General features: G+C 46.2%; 1 protein-coding gene across 1 annotated transcript in view; it reads left to right on the top strand.

Moving 5' to 3' along the window:
* The window catches only part of LOC126106246 (ammonium transporter Rh type A-like), a 191,817-nt gene that overhangs the window by 141,295 nt on the left and 27,902 nt on the right, over positions 1 to 22,620 (top strand). The window contains exon 5 of the mRNA XM_049912472.1: positions 2,951 to 3,117. Within this exon, the coding sequence (XP_049768429.1) occupies positions 2,951 to 3,117 (167 nt within the window). The remainder of the gene's footprint in view (positions 1 to 2,950; positions 3,118 to 22,620) is intronic.

Consider the following 22,620-nt stretch of genomic DNA (forward strand, 5'->3'; position numbering starts at 1 on the left):
ACACTCCCGACTCAGTCTCCTCAAGCTCCTCTCCGGCCGTACATGGGGTCTGGACCCCTCCACCATTCTCAACATCTATAAATCCCTCATCCGCCCTATCCTTTGTTATGCCCATCCGGCTTGGATCTCCGGCCCCCCTACTTTTTACAAATCCCTCCAAATCCTTGAACGCCATACTCTCCGCCTCGCCTATCTCATCCGTCTCCCCTCCCCTACGCTTTTCCTTGAAAGGATGCGGATCCTGTACACCTCCCGTAAACTCGATCCTCCTCACCCGCTCGTCTCCCCGATCCTCTCCCACCCCCGCCTGCTGCCGCGCCTGCATTCCCACGTCCCACCCGGTCTCCATCTCTCCATCCTCCTGACCCTCTCCCAAGGTGGCTTCCACCAGCTCCCCCTCCCTGATGATGTCCTCCTCCCCTCCATCTACCCCTACTACCAACTTTGATCCTCCCTCCCTCTTCCTGTATCTGTTCCTTTGGGCACCCTCCATCCCTCCTCCGCTTCTCCCCACTCCTCCCCCGGGCCTCCCCTCCCCTGTCCTTCTACTCCTCCTCCCATCTCCTCAGCCATTGGCATCTCTGTTCTCCCCTCTCCACCCGCCCTCACTCTTCTTCCCTCTTGGCAGGTCCCCGGACTCGCACACGCTACGTGGACTTTCGCGCGCTGGAGATCATCGCCATCAGTGTCTCGTGCGTGTGACGTCGTTTTGTGTTTTTAGTGTCGGCCGTCCCGCTTCTACGTTCACTTGTGCCGTCGGATTCATCTGTGTTATGTGCGCCGTGTCAACGTGTTTTCGGTGTTGTTATCGTCGTGTGTGAACGGCTCCGTGTTTTTTGTGTATCTGTGACCACTATTTTTTGCCCATCACTCTATTCATTTTAATTCTCCGTTCTTGTACTGTTATTGTCGCCACTATGGCTGAAGAGCGGCGTAGCATGCCGCTGCCAGCCTACCTGGTTGTTCAGGTGTTAAAATAACAATAAAGTAAAAAAAAAGGTGAGAGGAAGGAAAGGAAAGAAAAGGAAGGAGCGATTAATGTAAGCGGTAAATCTCATTGGCGCTTTATGTAGAATCAACGGCGACGAATAAAAATGTGTACCAGGGCGGGATTCGAGTCCAAGAGTTTCTGGTTACTTGGCCTTTGCGTTAACCACTACTCCACCTGGCCACAATGTTTATCGTAATTGCGCAGACCATCTCGATAAGCCCCTTGACCGACCCAAATTCTGACCTAGCGCCACCTATCCACAAGTCCCCACCTGTATCCTCCACGCACCCCCCTTTGAGATTCTCGCAAGAGGTCGAACGTAATGGTGAACTCACACTGAAAGTGATGGATTCATTGCCCTTCGAGGCGAATCATTATAAAAATGCGTGGTGTCTGTTGTTTCGGTCATGTCCGAAAGTACAGACCCCATGTATTCAAATAACATTCGTATTTTTCCTAGTCACAAGTATTTCGCGCGCAACACTATCTCATAAGACTTCCTGCAAACCAATGGCACATCCCTCCAAAATCCAGGCGATCATTGTAGGCAAAACCACCCCTTCCTTCCGCCTCCTTGATTTCTATCTCACCGTCTATGGCCGTCCTATCGCCCTCACTCCCACCCTTAAGTACCTTGGCGTCACCCTCGACCGTCGCCTCTCCTGGACCCCCCATCTCAGGACAATCCAAGCTAAGGCACGCTCCCGACTCCGTCTCCTCAAGCTCCTCTCTGGCCGTACGTGGGGTCTGGACCCCTTCACCATCCTCCACACCTATAAATCGCTCATCCGCCCTGTCCTTTGTTACGCCCATCCAGCCAGGATCTCCGCCCCCCCTACCTTTTATAAATCCCTCCAAGTCCTTGAACGCCATGCTCTCTGCCTTGCCTATCGCATCCGTCTCCCCTCCCCCACGCGGATCCTGTATGATTTCATCCCCTTCCCCCCCTCCTCCTTGTCCTTGAAAGGATACGGATCCTGTACACCTCCCGCAAAGTCGATCCTCCACACCCGCTCATATCCCCGATCCTCTCCCGCCCCCGCCCGCTGCCACGCCTGTATTCCCACGTCCCACCAGGTCTCCATCTCTCCACCCTCCTTACCCTCTCCCAAGGTGGCTTCCGCCAGCTCCCCCTCCCTAATGATGTCCTCCTCCCCTCCATCTACCCCTCCTATCAACTTTGATCCTCCCCCCACTTCCTGTATCCTTTCCTTTCGGCACCCTCCCTCCCTCCCTTCCCTTCCCTTCTCTTTCCTTTCCCTCCTTCCTCCTCCCCTCATCCCCCGGGCTTCCCCGCCCCCTTCCTCCCTCCCCCTCTCTCCTCTGCCCATGGCATCTCTTCTCTCCCCTCTCACATTCCCCTCCTCCTCCTCCTCCTCCTCCTCCTCCACTCTTGGCAGGTCCCCGGACTCGTACACGCTACGTGGACTTTCGCGCGCCGGAGATCATCGCCATCTGTGTGTCGTGTGTGTGCCTCGATTTGTGTTTATTGTTCTGTCACCGTCACGCCAACACTGTTCACGTGTGCCGTCGCCGTCCTCCGTGTTCTGTGCGCCGTGTCGCCACGTGTTACTGTTTTTTCGCGCCCAGCGTGAACGGCTTCATGTTTATTGTTTTTTGTATCTCCATTTTTTGCCCACCGTTTTTTGTATTGTCTGTATCACCTCTATGTCATGTTCTTGTTCCACTTAAGGCTGAAGAGCAGCGTAATTTGCTGCTGACAGCCCGCCTGTATAGGTGATTAAAATTACAATAAAGAAAAAAAAAAAACCAATGGCACTTGCGGTTGGTATATTTCTGCTACTAACGACGTGTGTTAGCTGTTACCCATGCGAGAGAGGTCCCCGTCGAAAGTTGATAGCAGTTCTTGCGGTTGTCGATATTGCGCGTGACGTCAGAACGAGCAGGCAGTCCCGTGATACGAGTGCTGCCCCTCACACACCGTGCGTCTGGTTGCAGGCACTGTCTTCCTGTGGTGCCTGTGGCCCACCATGAACGCGGCCACGTCCGTGGGCATGGCCGAGGTGTCGCGCTGCATGGTCAACACCTACCTGGCCATGCTCTCCTCCACCGTCATGGCCTTCCTCTGCTCGGCCATCTGCAGCCGGCGCACCAGATTCTCCTTGGTGAGTAATACCGACTTCCTTGTAGCGTATATTTATTTATTTATTTATGATCAGATTAGGGCCATCAGGCCCTCTCTTACATCGGACCAGTGTTTCACACATGCAGCATTTCACACATCAGAGTTACATCATGACAATACTTTAAATAAGAAAATTAGATTAGTCTAGTCACAATATGAATAAAGAATAATGGCTAAGACCTAATAAAGTAAGTACTGGCAGTATTTTTACGACAGGTGCTATACATGCAAATTATGATAAAAGTAATAATAGTAACAGTAAAAAAAATTAAATAATAATGATAAACATGAGAAAAATGGGCAATAGTAATGAAGATTTGTGCAGATGTACATTAATATCTTGGTGTGTAAAGTAGATGTTTACTAGTATAGCGAGTTTTGGGGGAGGGAGATTTAAGGAGCGGGAAAGAGGGAAGTAATGAGGTGAAGTGCGTTCATGTACAGAGGAAGGCATTACTGTTGCTTAAGTAGATACGTCATTAACTGGTTTTTGAAGCTGGACATGTTTTTAAGTTCTCTAACATACCGAGGGAGGTTATTCCAGAGTCGGGTTCACGCTACTGTAAAGGACTTTGAGAAGGTGACTGAGCGATGCAGTGGAACAGAGAGGATTTTATTATGTTGGGAACGTGTGTTTCTGTCATGTTGTTCCGACATAAGCCTTAAGGACGAGGAGAGAGTGTACATTTATAAGGCAGTGGATGACACAGAGTGTATGGAAATCTCTGCGTTTGTCTGCACGCAGCCAGGACAATTTTGCATATGCTGGTGAAATGTGATCCAAAAGTCGAATGTCACAGATATATCGGACACAGGCGTTCATGACCAGTTCCAGACGTCGGGAGTTTTCTTGAGAGAGGCCTTGTAGGATAATATCGCTGTAATCAATGATTGGGAGTATAAGCGTTTGTACTAATTTTTTTTTCAGATCGAAAGGGAAGAGTTTTTTATATTTTTGTAGGACATGAAGGGATGCTGATGCTTTTTTGCACACTGCAGTTACGTGCTCTGTCCAATTTAGATTTTCATCTATTATTACTCCCAGACCCTTTGCTGAGGGAGAGATGTTAATATATGTTCCATTTAGGATAAGCGATGGTACGGATTCCCGATGTTTTGGGCTAATGAGCTTAGAGTGACCAACAAGTACCGCTTGGGTTTTAGATGGGTTTAGTTTTAGTCCTATGTCCTGTGCCCATTTTGATAGTGCATCGAGATCAGTACTGAAGTTTTCAATAGCTTTCTTAAAATTGCTTGGTTCCGCACTTAGATACAACTGAAGGTCATCATCATACATATGATATTTGCAATAGGTCAGAACCGATGACACATCCTTGACATACAGAGAGAAGAGTATAGGACCTAATACTGAGCCTTAGGGAACGCCTGATACCACCTGCCGCCATTGTGATTTTATATTCCCGGACAGGACGCGTTGCTGACGAGACGTCATGTATGAGCGAAACCATTGCACTGCACTTGGTGAGAAATTTAGACCGCTAAGTTTGGCTAGTAAGTTGTCGAAGTCGACAGTATCAAATGCTGTGCTGAAATCTAAGAAGCAAATGACAGTCACTTCTTGTCTGTCCATGGCAAGTTTCACGTCATCTGTCACCTTTATCAGTGCGGATGTTGTGCTTCGATGTTTACGGAAACCTGATTGGTATTCGTCTAGTAGGTTGTTAGTAGTTAGGTAGTTGGTGAGCTGGTCATGGACTATATATTCTAAGGCCTTTGATAGTGCAGGAAGAAGGCAGATGGGGCGGTAGTCAGAGGGTGCTGTGGCGATGTCCTTTTTAGGCAGTGGCTTAATTTGTCCCAGTTTCCAGGCCTCAGGGAAAACACTTGTGATTAATGAGTCGTTGAAAATGTCTGTTATAGAGGGCAGTAGTTGATCAATAATAAGTTATATCATCTGGATAGTGATGCCATCATGTCCAGTAGATGCTGATCTAATCCGCTTTATGGCTTTCTTGACAGTATTGCAAGTGACGTGCCGTAGATAGAATTTTTCTTTGCTACAGTCGTTCATCCCCATGAAGTAATCAATGATTCTCTAACTCGCGGTACAACGCGGCTGTTACTGGCGCAACTTTGGAGCTCTGCAGCTGGTCTACAACTGGCCCCAGACAGTCACGTGACACTCCACTGCTGATTTAAAGCAGCGAAGTCCAAATGCGTTAGGTCATTGCTTCCAATCTGTTGCGTCACCACATGGAGCCTTCTTATTGCACTGATTCCATACAACTAACTGGTACCCACCCATTGCTTTACTGTCTAACGCCACTAGCGTAAGGTCACATGACCACCTGGTCAACAATTGTACACCGCCTCTAGTGCTCCAAAGGGACCAGCGCGCTCCTTTAAATGGGCGACTAATATTTATTATTGGCCATCAAAAATTTTCCGTTCAAAGGCTGTGTGCATGGGGAACGAACCCCAGACAGACACCCAGCAGACAGGTTCGAAAATGGAAGGTTGCAGGGCGCTTCTAGTGGGAGTGGACTGCAGAGGCAATATCTATAAATGTTCCGGACCGTACCGGAACGCCAGCAGGTGGACTGGTGCAGTGGACTGAAAAGGCAATACCAGCAGTGGGTCTGGGACATTAGTGCCCCACCTGGTGCGATGGACTGAAGACACTGATAGCGATATCGGACTGCAGACGGAACAACTGGAACTGATGATGGCGTGGGAAGGCCGTAGGTATAAATTCTAAATATGTTGCACTAGGCCGTGGCCGAGCGGTTCTAGGCGCTTCAGTTCGGAACCGCGCTGCTGCGACGGTCGCAGGTTCGAATCCCGCTTCGGGCATGGATGTGTGTGTTGTCCTTAGATTAGTGAGGTTTAAGTAGTTCTACGTCTGGGGGACTGATGACCTGAGATGTTAACTCCCATAGTGCTTAGAGCCATTTGAACCATTTATTGCACTCAGCGCCGGCCGAAGTGGCCGTGCGGTTAAAGGCGCTGCAGTCTGGAACCGCAAGACCGCTACGGTCGCAGGTTCGAATCCTGCCTCGGGCATGGATGTTTGTGATGTCCTTAGGTTAGTTAGGTTTATCTAGTTCTAAGTTCTAGGGGACTAATGACCTCAGCAGTTGAGTCCCATAGTGGTCAGAGCCATTTGAGCCATTGCACTCAGCGAACAGTTGTTTCTGTAATCAATCTTCTGACTGGCCACGAATTCATCTTCCGTGCTAACCTTTTCATCTCAGAGCAGCACCTGACACCAACGTCCTCAGTTACTTGGTGGATGTATTCCCGTCTCCTTCCACCTCTACAATTTTTACACTCTACAGCTCCACCTAGTACCATGGAAATTTTTCCCTGATGTCTTAACAGATGTTCTACCATCCTGTCCCTTCTTCTTGTCAGTGTTTCCATATCTTTGGTTCCTCACCGATTCTTCAGAGAATCTCCTCGATCCTTGCCTTATCTGTCTTAGGTAGCACCTGATGAAGATAACGAACCACGTTGTCGAAACATCGTCCACGAACTACTTTAATATCTGGCAGAATTCCCGACGCCTCAAGATTTCAGCAGATCACCGGGAAAGTCTGAAGAATTACGTGTATGAAGACTGTTATAACAGAAGATACAGGGTGACATATAGAGGGGTCCAAAAAAATGTATCCACTGTTTAAGAGTCCATAACTGGCAAACTAATTGACGGAGTTGTCTCATCTTTGGTAATGTAATAGTTTATAGTTCCGGCAATCGCCACACGAGCGTTGTATTGCGTTGTTTTGTTTTGTCAGATGACAGTCGCCAGATAGTCAGTGTTTTGTTCTTAGTTGCTCCTAGTTACTCGAGTAAACATGGCTGGCGCAAGGCTTACATTCGATGAAAGGAAATCAGTTTTGGAGTGGTATTTTAAGTACGAAAGCATTAATGAGGTTCAACGACAATGACGAAATGGTGTCAAACAGAGCCACCGACACGTTTAACGATTCGTTGCATGCGAGACAAATTTTAAAGCTAAAGCTGTGTTAAAGATGTACACAAACAACGATCTGGACGACCTGTAACAGTAACAAGTCCAGATAACTCCCGTCGTTTGTTACAACAATTAACTCGCTCACCACAGAAGTCTGTGAGACAGTGTACCCGTGAAACTGAAGTGAGTCGCTCAAGTGTTCGGCGAATGTTAAAGACAGCAAAGTGGAAGTGCTACATCCCACGATTGCTAAACGCAATGGACGAGGCCGACCCAGCTCGCAGAATGGAGTACTGCGAGTGGTTTACTAACATGGTGCGCAACGATGAAAAGTTTGCAGAGATGATTGTGTGGTCTGATGAGGCACAGTTCAAACTCAATGGTACAGTAAATCGCCACAATTTCATCTACTAGGCCGCCGAAAATCCGAACGTCCATGTAGACAAAGCCGTGAATTTGCCAGGAGTAAATGTGTGGCGTGGGTTGTCTTACCGGGGCTTGATTGGGCCGTTCTTCTTTGACGGCACAGTTACCGGTGAGGTGTACCTACAGAAGCTTCAGACATCCATTTTATCTGCCATCCGATGGAAGCGGAGGAGTATTTTCAATAAGATGGTTCAAATGGTTCAAATGGCTCTGAGCACTATGGGACTCAACATCTTAGGTCATAAGTCCCCTAGAACTTAGAACTACTTAAACCTAACTAACCTAAGGACATCACACACACTCATGCCCGAGGCAGGATCCGAACCAGCGACCGTAGCAGTCCCGCGGTTCCGGACTGCAGCGCCAGAACAGCTAGACCACCGCGGCCGGCAACAAGATGGTGCCTCAGCCCACTACCAAAATCGTGTTAGGGCGTATCTTGACGAAAATCTACCAGGAAGATGGTTAGGCCGTAGAGGTGCTGTGGAGTATCCACCACGTTCCCCAGACCTAACTCCTCTGGACTTTTACCTATGGGGAACACTAAAGGAAGTCGTTTATCGTCAAAAGCCACGCACATTGGACGAGCTTCGGGAATCCATCGTACATTCATGTGCAAATATTCAACTGAACACGTTGCAGTCAGCAGTTCGTGCTGCAGTTCGGCGGCATCGTTTGTGTGTGGATGTTAATGGTGACCATTTCGATCACCTACAGTAATACCTTTAAGTTGGATTTTAAGCTACACTTTCACCAAAAATGAGACAATTCCGTGAATTAGTTTGCAAGTTATGGACTTTTAAACCAGGAATACATTTTTTTGGATCCCTATGTATATTCTACAATAAGAAAGAAAACGTAAATTAGTTACAAACTACGGCGTTCACACACATTATTCAACATGTAATTGTCACTACAGATATTCGGATTTAGGTTATGACATGTTCGATATGCGCGCCATCATTGGCGATGGTGTGGCGCAGACGAATAGCGAAATTTTCGATGACCCGCTGAAGTGTCGGAACATCGATGCTGTCTATGACCTCCTGAATGGCTGTTTACAGCTCAGCAATTGTTTTGGGGTTATTGTTGCACACCTTGTGTTCAATACAGCCTCACAAAAAGGAGTCGCATGTGTTCGTATACGGAGAATATGGCGTCTACCCGACGGGAGGCCCTAGCCACACGGCATTTCCATTTCCATGGCGGTAAATCGAGGCCCATGCCAGTGGCCTCTGGGTAATCCAGAACCAGAATGCGATCTCCAAAGTGCTCCTTCAGGACACCAAACTCTCTCTTGCTCCGATGGTGTTGAGCTCCATCTTGAACGAATCACACCTTGTCGAAATCAAGGTCACTTTGGATAATTGGGATGAAAACATCTTCCAAAACCTTCACGTACTGTTAATAGTCACTGTGCCATCAAGGAATATGGCACTGATTATTCAGTGACTCGACATTGCAGGCCACACAGCCACCTGTTGAGGGTGAAGAGACTTCTCGATCGCGAAATGCGGATTCTCAGTTCATCGAATGCGCTAATTGTGCTGATTGACGAATCAATCCAAATGAAAGTGGGTCGTCGCATATTCACATCAAAGTCCTGTTCGTTAATTGTGTGGACGACAGTGTTGGTGAAACACAACCGCTGTACCATGGTCCTTGGTTAATAGCTGATGGGTTTGAATTTTGTGTGGGAAGAGTAGCAGTCCTTCAACAAAAATATCTCGCAGTGTCTCCTGATTGATTCCCACCTGCTGTGCCGCTCGTCTGATCGATTTCCTGGGACTGGTTTGAAACACAGCGCGCGTGGCCTCGATGTTTTAGGCAGTTGTCACCCTTTGTGGACGATCGACATTGCCAACACTGTCATGACGAACACTATTCTTCCTCTCGAGCTTGACAATCAAATTCTTTCTTGTTAGTACCGGTTGTCTTCAGTTTCAACTCGGTCGTAAACAGCTGCAACTGGACTGTTACTGTTCCCATAGTAGGCCGTGCGCTCAGGCACGCTGTACCGTGACATTTTCACGTGCAAATGGCCAACAACAAGAAGGCGCGTGCGCATGCGCATATTATTTCCCGTCATACTCCACGGTCAACCATGCAGTTTGAACGCCCTAAGTAAATCGCTCAGAAGTTATGATGGTTTTTTGTCTTCAAGTAGTTTAATAATAATAATATCTCCCTGTATCTGACCTTTTTGCGACTACACACACGAAGAACTCGAAATGAAGTTCGTCAATTCAGACAAAAAAAAAATTAAGAAACATTCTGTGCAGAAGTAAAGCATGTTTTAAACTCTAACGATATGACTAAAAATGTGTAAACTCGTTAACCGACCAATGTAAACGTGTTGTGCAAAACACGTCACGAAAATATTGGTTAAGGTTTCTTAACTATGGACACATTGATAAACTGTCATTAAGCATATTGAAATACACTACTGACCATTAAAATTGCTACACCAAAAAGAAATGCAGATGATAAGCGGCTATTCATTGGACAAATATATTATACTAGAACTGACATGTGATTACATTTTCACGCAATTTCGCTGCATAGATCCTGAGAAATCAGTACTCAGAACAACCACCTCTGGCCGTAATAATGGCCTTGATACGCCTGGGCATTGAGTCAAACAGAGCTTGGATGGCTTGTACAGGTACAGCTGCCCATGCAGCTTCAACACGATAGCACAGTTCATCAAGAGTAGTGACTGGCGTATTGTGACGAGCCAGTTGCTCGGCCACCATTGAGCAGACGTTTTCAATTGGTGAGAAATCTGGAGAATGTGCTGGCCAGGTCAGCAGTTGAACATTTTCTGTATCCAGAAAGCCCCGCACAGGACCTGCAACATACGGTCGTGCATTATCCTGCTGAAATGTAGGGTTTCGCAGGGATCGAATGAAGGGTAGAGCCAAGGGTCGTAACACATCTGAAATGTAACGTCCACTGTTCCAAGTGCCGTCAATGCGAACAAGAGGTGACCGAGACGTGTAACCATTGGCACCCCATACCATCACGCCCGGTGATACGCCAGTATGTCGATGACGAATACACGCTTCCAATGTGCGTTCACCGCGATGTCGGCAAACACCGATGCGACCATCATGATGCTGTGAACAGAACCTGGATTCATCCGAAAAAAAGACGTTTTGCCATTCGTGCACCCAGGTTCGTCGTTGAGTACACCATCGCAGGCGCTCCTGTTTGTGATGCAGCGTCAAGGGTAACCGCAGCCACGGTCTCCGAGCTGGTAGTCCACACTGTTGCAAACGTCGTCGAACTGTTGGTGCAGATGGTTGTTGTCTTGCAAACGTCCCCATCTGTTGACTCTGGGATCGAGACGTGGCTGCACGATCAGTTACAGGCATGCGGATAAGATGTCTGTCATCTCGACTGCTAGTGATACGAGGCCGTTGGGATCCAGCACGGCGTTACGTATTACCCTCCTGAACCCACCGATTCCATATTCTGCTGACAGTCATTGGATCTCGACAACACGAGCAGCGATGTCGCGATACGATAAACCGCAATCGCGATATGCTACAATCCGACCTTTATTAAAGTCGGAAACGTGATGGTACGCATTTCTCCTCCTTACACGAGGCATCACAACAACGTTTCACCAGGCAACGCCGGTCACCTGCTGTTTGTGTATGAGAAATCGGTTGGAAACTTTCTTGGTGTCAGCACGTTGTATGTGTCGCCACCGGTGCCAACCTTGTGTGAATGCTCTGAAAAGCTAATAATTTGCATATCACAGCATCTTCTTCATGTCGGTTAAATTTCGCGTCTGTAGCACGTCATCTTCGTGGTGTAGCAGTTTGAATGATCAGTAGTGTAGGTGGAAGGGGAGATCAGTAAGTTTCTGTTGGAAGTCCGTGGAGTCTATAATCGGTATGCGAATCAGGTAAATTCGCCGCGAGTCCCGACGCACCAGACAAAAGAGCCCAGGTTGGTAGAACGCTGTGTTATGCCTTGTGAAGAAGACTGTAACTACCTTCAATACCTCGTGGTGCTCCTGGTCGTCGACTTTTCAAGGTCTTTTTTAAGGAATGGGAGGCATGACAATCGTATGGGGTGAGTTACGTACTACGGGGCGTGTGTTCGAGTGTCTTCCACTTAAGTTGGCGTAACTTCTGCGTTATATTTCCGATATGGGGCGCACTTTATCATGAAGCAGCTGCACTCTCTGTTTCAGTTTTCCCAGACGTTTCGGCTTCATTTCACGCCTTAATTTCTCCATCGTTGCGCAGTATCGTTCCCCATAGATGGTGGTACCAGGTTCTGCGAAATAGATAAGCCGTGGGGCCCATTAGCCAAAGAACAGGGTCAGGCCCCATCCAAACTTTACAGAAGCTCTCATTCTGGAAACCTCCCCCAGGCTGTGGCTAAGCCATGTCTCCGCAATAGCCTTTGTTTCAGGAGTGCTAGTTCTGCAAGGTTCGCAGGAGAGCTTCTGTAAAGTTTGGAAGGTAGGAGACGAGATATTGGCAGAAGTAAAGCTGTGAGTACCGGGCGTGAGTCCTGCTTCGGTAGCTCAGATGGTAGAGCACTTGCCCGCGAAAGGCAAAGGTCCCGAGTTCGAGTCTCGGTCGGGCACACAGTTTTAATCTGCCAGGAAGTTTCAACACATTTGTTGTTGGCAAAATTTATAATTTATTGATGTAGACGTAAAGAACACAGCTTGGAAATGCAACCTAATGAATAACATGTTCAATGTGACTGCCGTTTTGGTTTACAAGTTCTTCAAGGCGCACACGTGCATTTGTGACGACCCTCCGACACAAACCTTCTGGAATGGTGCGGCATAACCCCACAATGACGGCCCCCAGTTGAACTGCATTTTCAGGTTTTCTGTGGTACACTTTCTCTTTAAGGAACCCCCCAAAGCAAGAAGTCACATGGGTTAATGTCCAAGTTATGGGGCGGCCACATTCCTCCCCCTGCATAACGTTCTGGAAATCTGTTTTGCAATACTCTAAGGCCAAGTCTATCGTGTAGGAAATCAAACACAACGTTGTCAGTAATGAGGCGTGCTCCATCGTGCATGAACCATTGTGTCTGCAGTGGAAGACATGAGGCCACGAGTTGAGGAATAAACTGGTTTCACAGCATTTGTAAACAGCGTTCACCGGTTACTGTAGCATCGAAGAAGAACGGGCCGATGATTCCACGGTTTGACATCGCGAGCTACACGCGCACTTTCTCCCCGTAGGTGTCTTTCGTGTGGATTACTCGTGGGCGTTCACGTGGCCAGAATCGAACAATCTGTTTGTTCACAACACCGTTCACGTAAAAATAAGCTTCGTCAGAAAACCATGTGTTGTGGAAGTGAGCGTACGGCATTGTGGGCCAGGGGTCCCCCATTGGGGAAGTTCGGCCGTCGATGGCATGTACTTACTGCATTCGACGCCACATTGAGCGACTTGCGCGTCGGAGATGGGGATGAAATGATGATGACAACACTACACCCAGTCCCTGATCGGAGAAAATCTCCTGCCCCAGACGGGAATCGAACCCGGGCCCTTGGAATGACATTCCACCGCGCTGGCCACTTTTTTAAAAATCTTATTTTGTTCTATATAGTCCGTTGAATTTGTTCGTGGTGGACGTCCGATTACATTCATTCAGGTTGTTCGTCGATCCGTTCACTCAGTTTTATTTTTTATTTTTTTTATTTTATTTATTTTTTTTATTACAGAGAGTAGCTAAACCCTATGACCTCCACTCAACTAACGGGGACGGACACCATGTATTGTGTTGGACTGCCTCTCGGTCTTGCTCGATTGCCGACCTTGCAAACTGCAGCCTCCGCTCCTTATCTCTCGCAGTAAGCTTGTATCCTGTATGGATACAAGCGAAGGTCGGATTGAATAATTCTTTGTGCAGATCGGCGTGAAATTCCCAACTCGGCACTTGCTCTTCTTGTTGATTTACTCGGACTACGAGTGAAAGCCACTCGAACTGCCTCAGTGTTTTGCGGCGAACGTACGGTACGAGAATTTGGCCGCTGACACTCCAAAACACATTCAGTACCTTCAAATTTTTGGTGTAATCTGGGCTGGGAACCCGCGGTGTGCCGAAATGAGCACGAAACTTTCTCTGTGCGAATGTAACGCTGTTGGTCGCCACGAACAGTAACAAAATGTTCGTCCTTTGTGAGATAGTCAACCGTCCTTTGACCGCCATCGTGGCAAATTCATACGCCGGACTCACAACGGAGGCGATGAACTCGCAACAACATCTGGCGTAATTTCCATGAACTGCACAAAATTGAACGCACAATTTGAAAGCTATTGCCCCAATAGTAGAATCAAAATTCAGCCGGGTGACTTATCGTGCATCTGTACATATAGTCAGCGAAAGGCACCATATGGTGCGTGTGGAGGGTACCAAAGTCATTTCCTTTCCTGTTCCACTCGCAAGTAGAACGAAGGTAAAAAGACTGTTATGTGCCTCTGTATGGGCCCTAATTTTTCATATCTTACTTTCGTGGACCTTGTGCGAAATGTACGTTGTCAGCAGTAGAATCATTCGCTAATCAGCTTCAAATCCAGGTAGTCTGAATTTTGTCACTAGCGTTTCTCGAAAAGAACGTCATCTTCCCTCCAGGGATCTCCCTTTGGATTTCCGAAGAATCTTTGCAATACTTGCATGCTGTTAGAATTTACCTGTAACAAATCTAGGAGCCCGCCTCTGAACTGCCACGGTTTCTTCCTTTAATGCGACCTGGTGCGGATTCCAAACACTGGAGCAGTTCTCATGAATAGGTCAACTTCACATGTGAACCACACTTTCAGAAAATTCCCCCAACCTAAACCGAAGTCGACTATTCGCCTTCTCTACCACAATCCTCACATACTCGTCCCATTTAGTTTTGCTTTGTGACGTTACGCCCGCATATTTAAACGATGTGACTGTGTCAAACAGGACAGTACTGATTCGTTACCCGAACATTGCGAGTTGATTTTTCCCACTCATCTCCATTAAGTTACACTTTTCTAAATTAGGAGCCAGCTGCCATTTATCACACCAACTAGAAATTTTCACCAAGTCATCTTCCATCTTCTTACAGTCACTCAAATTCGACACCTTACCATATACTGTGGCATCATTAGCAAACAAACGAAGAATGTTTCCCACTCTGTCCGCCAGATCATTTTGCGTATACAGAACACAATGTCGGTCCTATCGCACTTCCGCGGGCCGCTCCTTACGACACCCCTGCCTCTGATGAGCACACGCCATCGAGGGCACCATACCGGCTTCCATTACTTAAGAAGATGTAACCTCCCCCTCACTTATCGACCTTAATGACAGTGAAAAATTAAACCGCGTGTACCTAATGTAAATTTGGGAAAAGCAATCGTCACCGAAGTTAAACTGTCGATAAAGAGGGAGGAAAGGGTTACATCTAAATGAAAGGAAAAATGCAAATGAAACTGGTGGAAATTAATTTTGAAAAGGGGTAAAGTTAATAAATAAAGTAAATGTGCGGCCGTTACGTTAACAATTAACTAGCGGTAATTAGATATTTGAGATTTGGGGGAAATTACGGTCGCCAGTCCTAAGGACAATTACTATAGTAACTGAAAGAGAAAGCACTAGAAGCGTGGCAACTGAAGGTTGACACGTGTAGTGTGAAAACTGAAAGTTTGTCAGAAGTAATAAATTTCGCTACGCTCTGACTTAATTTAGCAAAAGAATTAATAAAACCGGATAATCGAAAGTTAATTTAGTGACTGAAGTTAATAGTGAGCTTTCTTTCCGAAGCACATCGAAATTCAGTAAAATACGGTTAGTCTTGGACTACCTCAACAATCATTTCAAAAGCTACTTGAATCTACGCAATTTAGAAATAAAGATTTAACTTTGAACTTGAATTAAATGATTCTGAACAATAGTAAAATTTAGTACGTACCAAGCTGAGCTGCAGTCACAGGTAAGCTAAAATACGGTAACAAAACTCGCTCTCTTAATATGTGCTTGTGTAATCTAAATATTGTGGCCAGCTATGAATACTTTAACTGAACTTTGAAATTAAAGCATTGAAATCGAATTATAATACTTTAATGCTGGCGTTTGAATTTCAACGACACTCGGGTTCATTCCAGAAAAGGAAGGGACCCTGCTTGGCAATGCAATTGGGACAATGAGCAACAAAGGTTCACGCTAAGTTGCTGTAATTATAGTTACGAAAATGGTACAGTTTGAAAAACTGAGGTCTGCCATACAGTTCTAAAACTTTACGTGCTTCCAGTCTTCCTTGTTGGTTGATTGAAGGTTTGAAGCCGTCGATCGAGGAGGTGGCGACAGTCACTCATTGTCGGCCGTCGCTGTTGCAGAAGCTGGATGTGGGCGCGCCTTCTTCTCGACACGGTCACCAGGCGAAACGGGCTCTTGATGTGCGCCAGCTAATGCTTCCCGTCCGCGACACCATGTCAGAAACTATCATCGCGAGTCGAGCGCAATTACATGTTGCCAAACCCCGAAAGCGCGGCAACTCGCGGGAGCTTCACACAACAAACATGCTCCACTCGCTACTCCAGCCAGACCCCTCTGCTCAGCCCGCGCTCCACGCGGCAGAGTTAACACTACTAAAGATCCTACACACTTTGATTCTTCACACGACCTATCGATGTAATCGTTCGATAGCAGTTTTCCCTAGGCAAGATCCAGCGTAAAAATACAAATAATATCTACAAAACAACCAATTATACATCAACATAAATACATAAATATATATATACAAATAGTAAAACAATTACAATATGTAAAGACAGAAATGTCATATCTTGAGGTAACAAAGCAAGGAAAAAAATAATAGTACAATCGATGGAAATAAGAGGATATGCATTTCCGGCGTTACAAAGACTTCGACCCATTCACTTGTCTGAGAAACTGTTCCATATGCTCGCACCTTCGTTAACAGTCTGCAATGGGGCACCGTGACAGATTTGGAAATCTAGATATACGGAATCTGCGTGTAGCCCTTCATCCATAGCTCGCATTATATCATGTGGGAAAAAGGCGAGCTGAGATTTGAACGAGCAATGGTTTCTAAAACCACACTAATTCGTGGACAGGAGCCGCCCGTTCTCAAGGATTATCTTCCAACTTAGAATATTTTCAATAATTCTGCATCAAACCGATGTTAAGGACGTTGGTCAGCAGTTTAGCAGATCCGTCCTTTTACCCTTCTTCTATACAGGAACCACCTGCGCTTTTTTCCAGTCGCTTGGGACTTGCTCTGGGTGAGCGATTCGCAATAAATGCAAGCTGCAGTCAGTTCCAAAAGAACTTTACGCTGTTATGTGAAAATGGTTCAAATGGCTCTAAGCACCATGGGACTTAACATCTGAGGTCATCAGTCCCCTAGAACTTAGAACTACTTAAACCTAACTAACCTAAGGACATCAGACACATCCATGCCCGAGGCAGGATTTGAACCTGCGACCGTAGTAGCAGCGCGGTTCCAGACTGAAGAGCCTAGAACCGTTCGACCACAGCGGCCGGCCGGTTATCTGTATGACATGAAGGACACTATTATAAATATTTGATTAAATGAAATTACATGATATTACTAATTGCGCAATTACTAATCAATCGTTAATCCAAACGCCGCCATTATTGATTATAGCTTGGCACATTTTTGGTATGCTCCTTACGAGATTTCGTGTATATCCTCTCGGTAACGATCTCCATATCGTCCTGATTTGATATGACAGCTGCTTTCCACTAAGCTTCATCTTATACTGAAGAGCCAAAGAAACTGGTATACCTGCCAGTATCGTGTAGGGCAGCCCGAGCACGTAGAAATGCCACAAAACGACGTGACGTGGACTCGATTAATGTCTGAAGTAGTCCTGGAGGGTATTGACACCATGAATTCTGCAGGGCTGTCCTTAAATCCGTAAGATTACGAGGGAGTGTAGATCTCTTCTCAACATCACGTTGCAAGGCCTCCCACATATGCTCATTCATGTCTGGGGAGTTCGGTGGCCAGCGGCAGTGTTCCAACTCAGAAGAGTGTTCGTAGAGCCAGCCTGTAGCAATTCTGGACATGTGAGGTGTTGCCCAAGTCCGTCGGAATGCACAATGGACATGAATGGATGCAGGTGATCAGACAGTATGTTTACGTATGTGTCACCTGTCAGAGTCCTATATAGACGTATCAGGGTAACATAGCACTCCAACTGCGCACGCCCCACACCATTATAGAGCCTCCAGCAGTTTGAACAGTCCCCTGCTGACATGCAGGGTCCGTGGATTCATGAGGTTGTCTCCATACCCATACACGTCCGTCCGATCGACACAATTTGAAACTAGACTCGTCCCACCAGGCAACATGTTTACAGTCATCAATAGTCCAAAGTCCGTGTTGACGGGCAAGGCGAGACGTGAAGCTTGGTGTCGTGCAGTCATCAAGGGTACACGAGTGGGCTTTCGGCCCCGAAAGCCCATATCGAAAACCTTTCGTTGAATGGTTCGCATGCTGACACTTGTTGATGGCCCAGCTTTGACATCTGCAGCAATTTGTGGAAGGTTGCACTTCCGTCACACTGAACGATTCTTTTCAGTCATCGTTGGCCCCATTCTTGCAGGATTTTTTACCAGTGGCAGCGATGTCGGAGATTTGATGTTTTACCGGATTCCAGGTATTCACGATACACTCGTGAACTGGTCGCATTGGAAAATCCCCACTTCATCTCTACCTCGGAGATGTTGAGTCTCATCGCTCTTGCGCCGTCTATAACACCAGGTTCAAACTCACTTAAATCTTGATAACCTACCATTGAAGCAACAATAACCGATCTAACAACTGCCCCCGATACTTGTTGTCTTATATAGGCGTTGCCAACCGCAGCGCCGTATTTTGCTTGTTTACATATCTCTGTGTTTGAATACAGATGACTATACCAGTTTCTTTTGCGCTTAAGTGTAATATACGACCTAACAATTGCGATCGGATATCCATCCAGAAACACTGCATGTGAATCCATCGTGGGCACCCCACTGTCTTGTCTCCACGTTTGACAGAGGCAGGTGCCATGTTTCGGATCATTGTGAGCTTGAAGCACCCACTTCGCCTTGTTGGAACCAAATAGGCACTGTGGGTCCAAATTGTCCCAGCCCTCAACGGTGATTCGGCGTAAATGCCTCAGAGTGGTTGATGAGTCACGTCGTCCATAAACAGCCCTTTTCAATCTATCGCAGGCATGTTCGATAGGGTTCACGTCTGGAGAACATGCTGGCCACTCTAGTCGAGCGATACCATTATCCTGAGGGGAGTAATTCACAAGATGTCCGCGGTGGGGGCGCGAATTGTCGTCCATGAAGACGAATGCCTCGCCAATATGCTGCCGGTACGGTTGCACTATCAGTCGGGGGATGGCATTCACGTATCGTAAAGCCGCAACGGCGCCAATAGCAGGGAACCTCCACCTTTCTGCACTCCATGGACAGTGTTTCTAAAGCGTTCAGCCTGACTGGGTTGCCTCCAAACATGTCTCCAAGGATTGTCTAGTTGGAGGCATATGCGACACTCATCGGTGAAGAGAACATGATGCCAATTCTGAGCGCTTCATTCGACATGTTATTTGGCCCATCTGTACCACACAGCATGGTGTCGTGGTTGCGAAGATGGACCTTGCCATAGACGTCGGGAGTGAAGTTGCGCATCATGCAGCCTAATGCGCACAGTTTGAGTCGTAACACGACGTCCTGTGGCTGCACGAACAGCATTATTCAACGTGGTGGTGTTGCTATCATGGTTTCTCCGAGCCATAATCCGTAGGTAGCCGTCATCCACTGCATTAGTAGCACTTGGGCGGTCTGAGCGAGGCGTCATCGACAGTTCCTGTCTCTTCATGACCGAACAACATCGCTCTCGTTCAGTTCAAAGAGCCTGGACACTTCCCTTGTTGAGGGAAGGGATTTTAATACCTACTCTGGATTTTTCTTTTGTTTCCTTTACTGCTTGCTCAATATACAGATTGAATAACATTGGGGATAACCTACAACCCCATCTCACTCCATTCCCAACCACTGCTTCCCTTTCATGCCCCTCGACTCTTATAACTGCCATCTGGTTTCTGTACAAATTGTAAATAGCCTTCCCACCCTGTATTTTACCCGTGCCACCTTCAGAATTTGAAAGAGTGTATTCCAGTTAACATTGTCAAAAGCTTTCTGTAGGTCCACTAATGCTAGAAACGTAGGTTTGCCTTTCCTTAATCTATCTTCTAAGATACGCCGTAGGTTCAGTATTGCCTCACGTGTTCCAGTATATCTACGGAATCCAAACTGATCTTCCCCGAGGTCGCCTTGTACCATTTTTTCCGTTCGTCTGTAAGGAATTCGCGTTAGTATTTTGCAGCCGTGACTTATTAAACTGATAGTTCGGTAATTTTAACATCTGTCAACACCTGCTTTCTTCGGGATTGGAATTATTATATTCTTCTTGACGTCTGAGGGTATTTCGCCTGTCTCATACATCTTGCTCACCAGATGGTAGAGTTTTGTCAGGACTGGCTCTCCCAAGGCTGTCAGGAGTTCTAATGGAATGTTGTCTACTGCTGGGGTCTTGTTTTGACTTAGATCTTTCAGTGCTCTGTAAAACTCTTCACACAGTATCATATCTCCCATTTCATCTTCATCTACATCCTCTTCCACTTCCCTAATATTGTCCTCAAGTACATCGCTCTTGTATAGAGTATCTATATACTCCTTCCACCTTTCTGCTTTCCCTTCTTTGCTTAGAACTGGGTTTCCATCTGAGCTCTTGATATTCATACAAGTGGTTCTCTTTTCTCCACAGGTATCTTTATTTTTGCTGTAGGCAGTATCTATCTTACCCCTAGTTATATGCGTTATATGCGCCTCTACATCCTTACATTTGTCCTCTAGCCATGCCTGCTAAGCCATTTTGCACTTCCTGTCGACCTCATTTTTGGGACGTTTGTATTCCTTTTTGCCTGCTTCATTTACTGCATTTTTATATTTTCTCCTATCATCAATTAAATTCAATATCTCTTTTGTTATCCAAGAATGTCTACCAGCCCTCGTTCGTTTTACCTACTTGATCCTCTGCTGCTTCCACTATTTCATCCCTCAAAGCTACCCTTTCTTCTTCTACTGAATATCTTTCGCCCATTCCTGTCAATCGTTCCCTAATACTCTTCCTAAAACTCTCTACAACCTCTCGTTCTGTCAGTTTATCCAGGTCCTATCTTCTTGAATTCCCATCTTTTTGCAGTTTTTTCAGTTTTAATTTACAGTTTATAACCAATAGATTGTGGTCAGAGTCCAGATCTGCACCTGGAAATGTCTTACAATTTAAAACCTGGTTCCTATATCTCTGTCTTACCGTTATATAATTTACTGAAACCTTCCAGTATCTCCAGGTCTCTTCCATGTATGCAACCTCCTTTCATGATTCTTCAACCAAGTGTTAGCTATGACTAAGTTGTGCTATGTGCAAAATTCTACCAGTCAGCTTTCTCTTACATTTCTTACCCCCATTCCATATTCACCTACTACGTTTCCTTCTCTTCCTTTTTCTACTATCGAGTTCCAGTCGCCCATGACAAATTTTCGTCTCCCTTCACCAACTGAATAATTTCTTTTATCACATCATACATTTCGTCAACCTCTTCGTCATCTGCAGAGCTAGTTGGCATATAAACTTGTACTACTGTGGTAGGCGTGGGCTTCGTGTCTATCTTGGCCACAATAATGCGTTCACTATGCGTTTTGTAGTAGCTTACCCGTACTCCCTTTTTTTATTCATTATTAAACTTCTCCTGCATTACCCGTTTGATTTCGTAATTATAACCCTGTTTTCACATGACCAGAAGTCTTGCTTCTCCTGCCACCGAACTTCACTAATTTCCACTACATCTAACTTTAACCTTTCCATTCCCCCTTTTAAATTTTCTAACCTACCTGCCCGATTAAGGGACCTGACATTCCACGCTCCGATCCGTAGAACGCCAGTTATCTTTCTCCTTATAAGGACGTCTTCCTGAGTAAGACCTAGAGATCCGAATGGTGGACTATTTTACGTCCGGAATATTTTATCCAAGAGGACGCCATCATCATTTAGCCATACAGTAAAGCTACATGCCATCGGGAAAAATTGCGGCTGTAGTTTCCCCTTGCTTTCAGCCGTTCGCAGTACCAGCACACCAAGGCCGTTTTGGTTAGTGTTACAAGGCCAGATCAGTCAATCATCCAGACTTGAAACTTCCTGGGAGATTAAAACTGTGTGCCCGACCGAGACTCGAAGCCTTTCGGGACCTTTGCCTTTCGCGGGCAAGTGCTCTACCAACTGAGCTACCGAAGCACGACTCACGCCCGGTACTCACAGCTGTACTTCTGCCAGTACCTCGTCTCCTACCTTCCAAACTTTACAGAAGCTCTCATTCTGGAACATCCCCCAGGCTGTGGCTAAGCCATGTCTCCGCAATATCCTTTCTTTCAGGAGTGCTAGTTCTGCGAGGTTGTGGTTGCACCTACGGTACGGCTATCTGTATCGTTGAGGCACGCAAGCCTCCCCACCAACGGCATGGTCCATGGTTCATGGAGGGGAACAAGTTAGTTATTCATTAATTATTGTTTGTTTAACAGTACCACATTCAACGTAAATGTCATAGTACGTGTCTTGATTATTATGATTGGTTTTGTTCGCGATAATTTGAGCCTGTCCTGTTGTGAAGGGTTATTAATTAAAAAATCGACTAGAGCTTCTGTAAATTTTATGTTTGTCAAGTTTTTTGCGAATTCTGAAGGTGTAACTTGTTGAGTTCGTGAGTCACGAATCGAGGGATGAAACCGTAAGAAAGGAATAGGAATTGTCAGCGTAGTTAGGATAACAAGCGCTGGATCGTTCTTTTCGTTTTTTGAAACATAGGTGACATCGAAAACGTCTGAAAACAAACGTTTTCTGATAAAATGACAGAATCTATGAAAATTTTAAATACTATTCGTGTTGTGGTAATACATTCTTTCTATTGTTTTTGACAGCAGCAATGGAACACCCTGGAGTTGTTATGTTTTCTACCGTTACCGCCCAGCTATTCGGGTTTAATATCATCTGCTCTGACTGTT

The sequence above is a fragment of the Schistocerca cancellata genome, chromosome 10 (assembly GCF_023864275.1).
Source record: "Schistocerca cancellata isolate TAMUIC-IGC-003103 chromosome 10, iqSchCanc2.1, whole genome shotgun sequence".
NCBI classification, from domain to species: domain Eukaryota; kingdom Metazoa; phylum Arthropoda; class Insecta; order Orthoptera; family Acrididae; genus Schistocerca; species Schistocerca cancellata.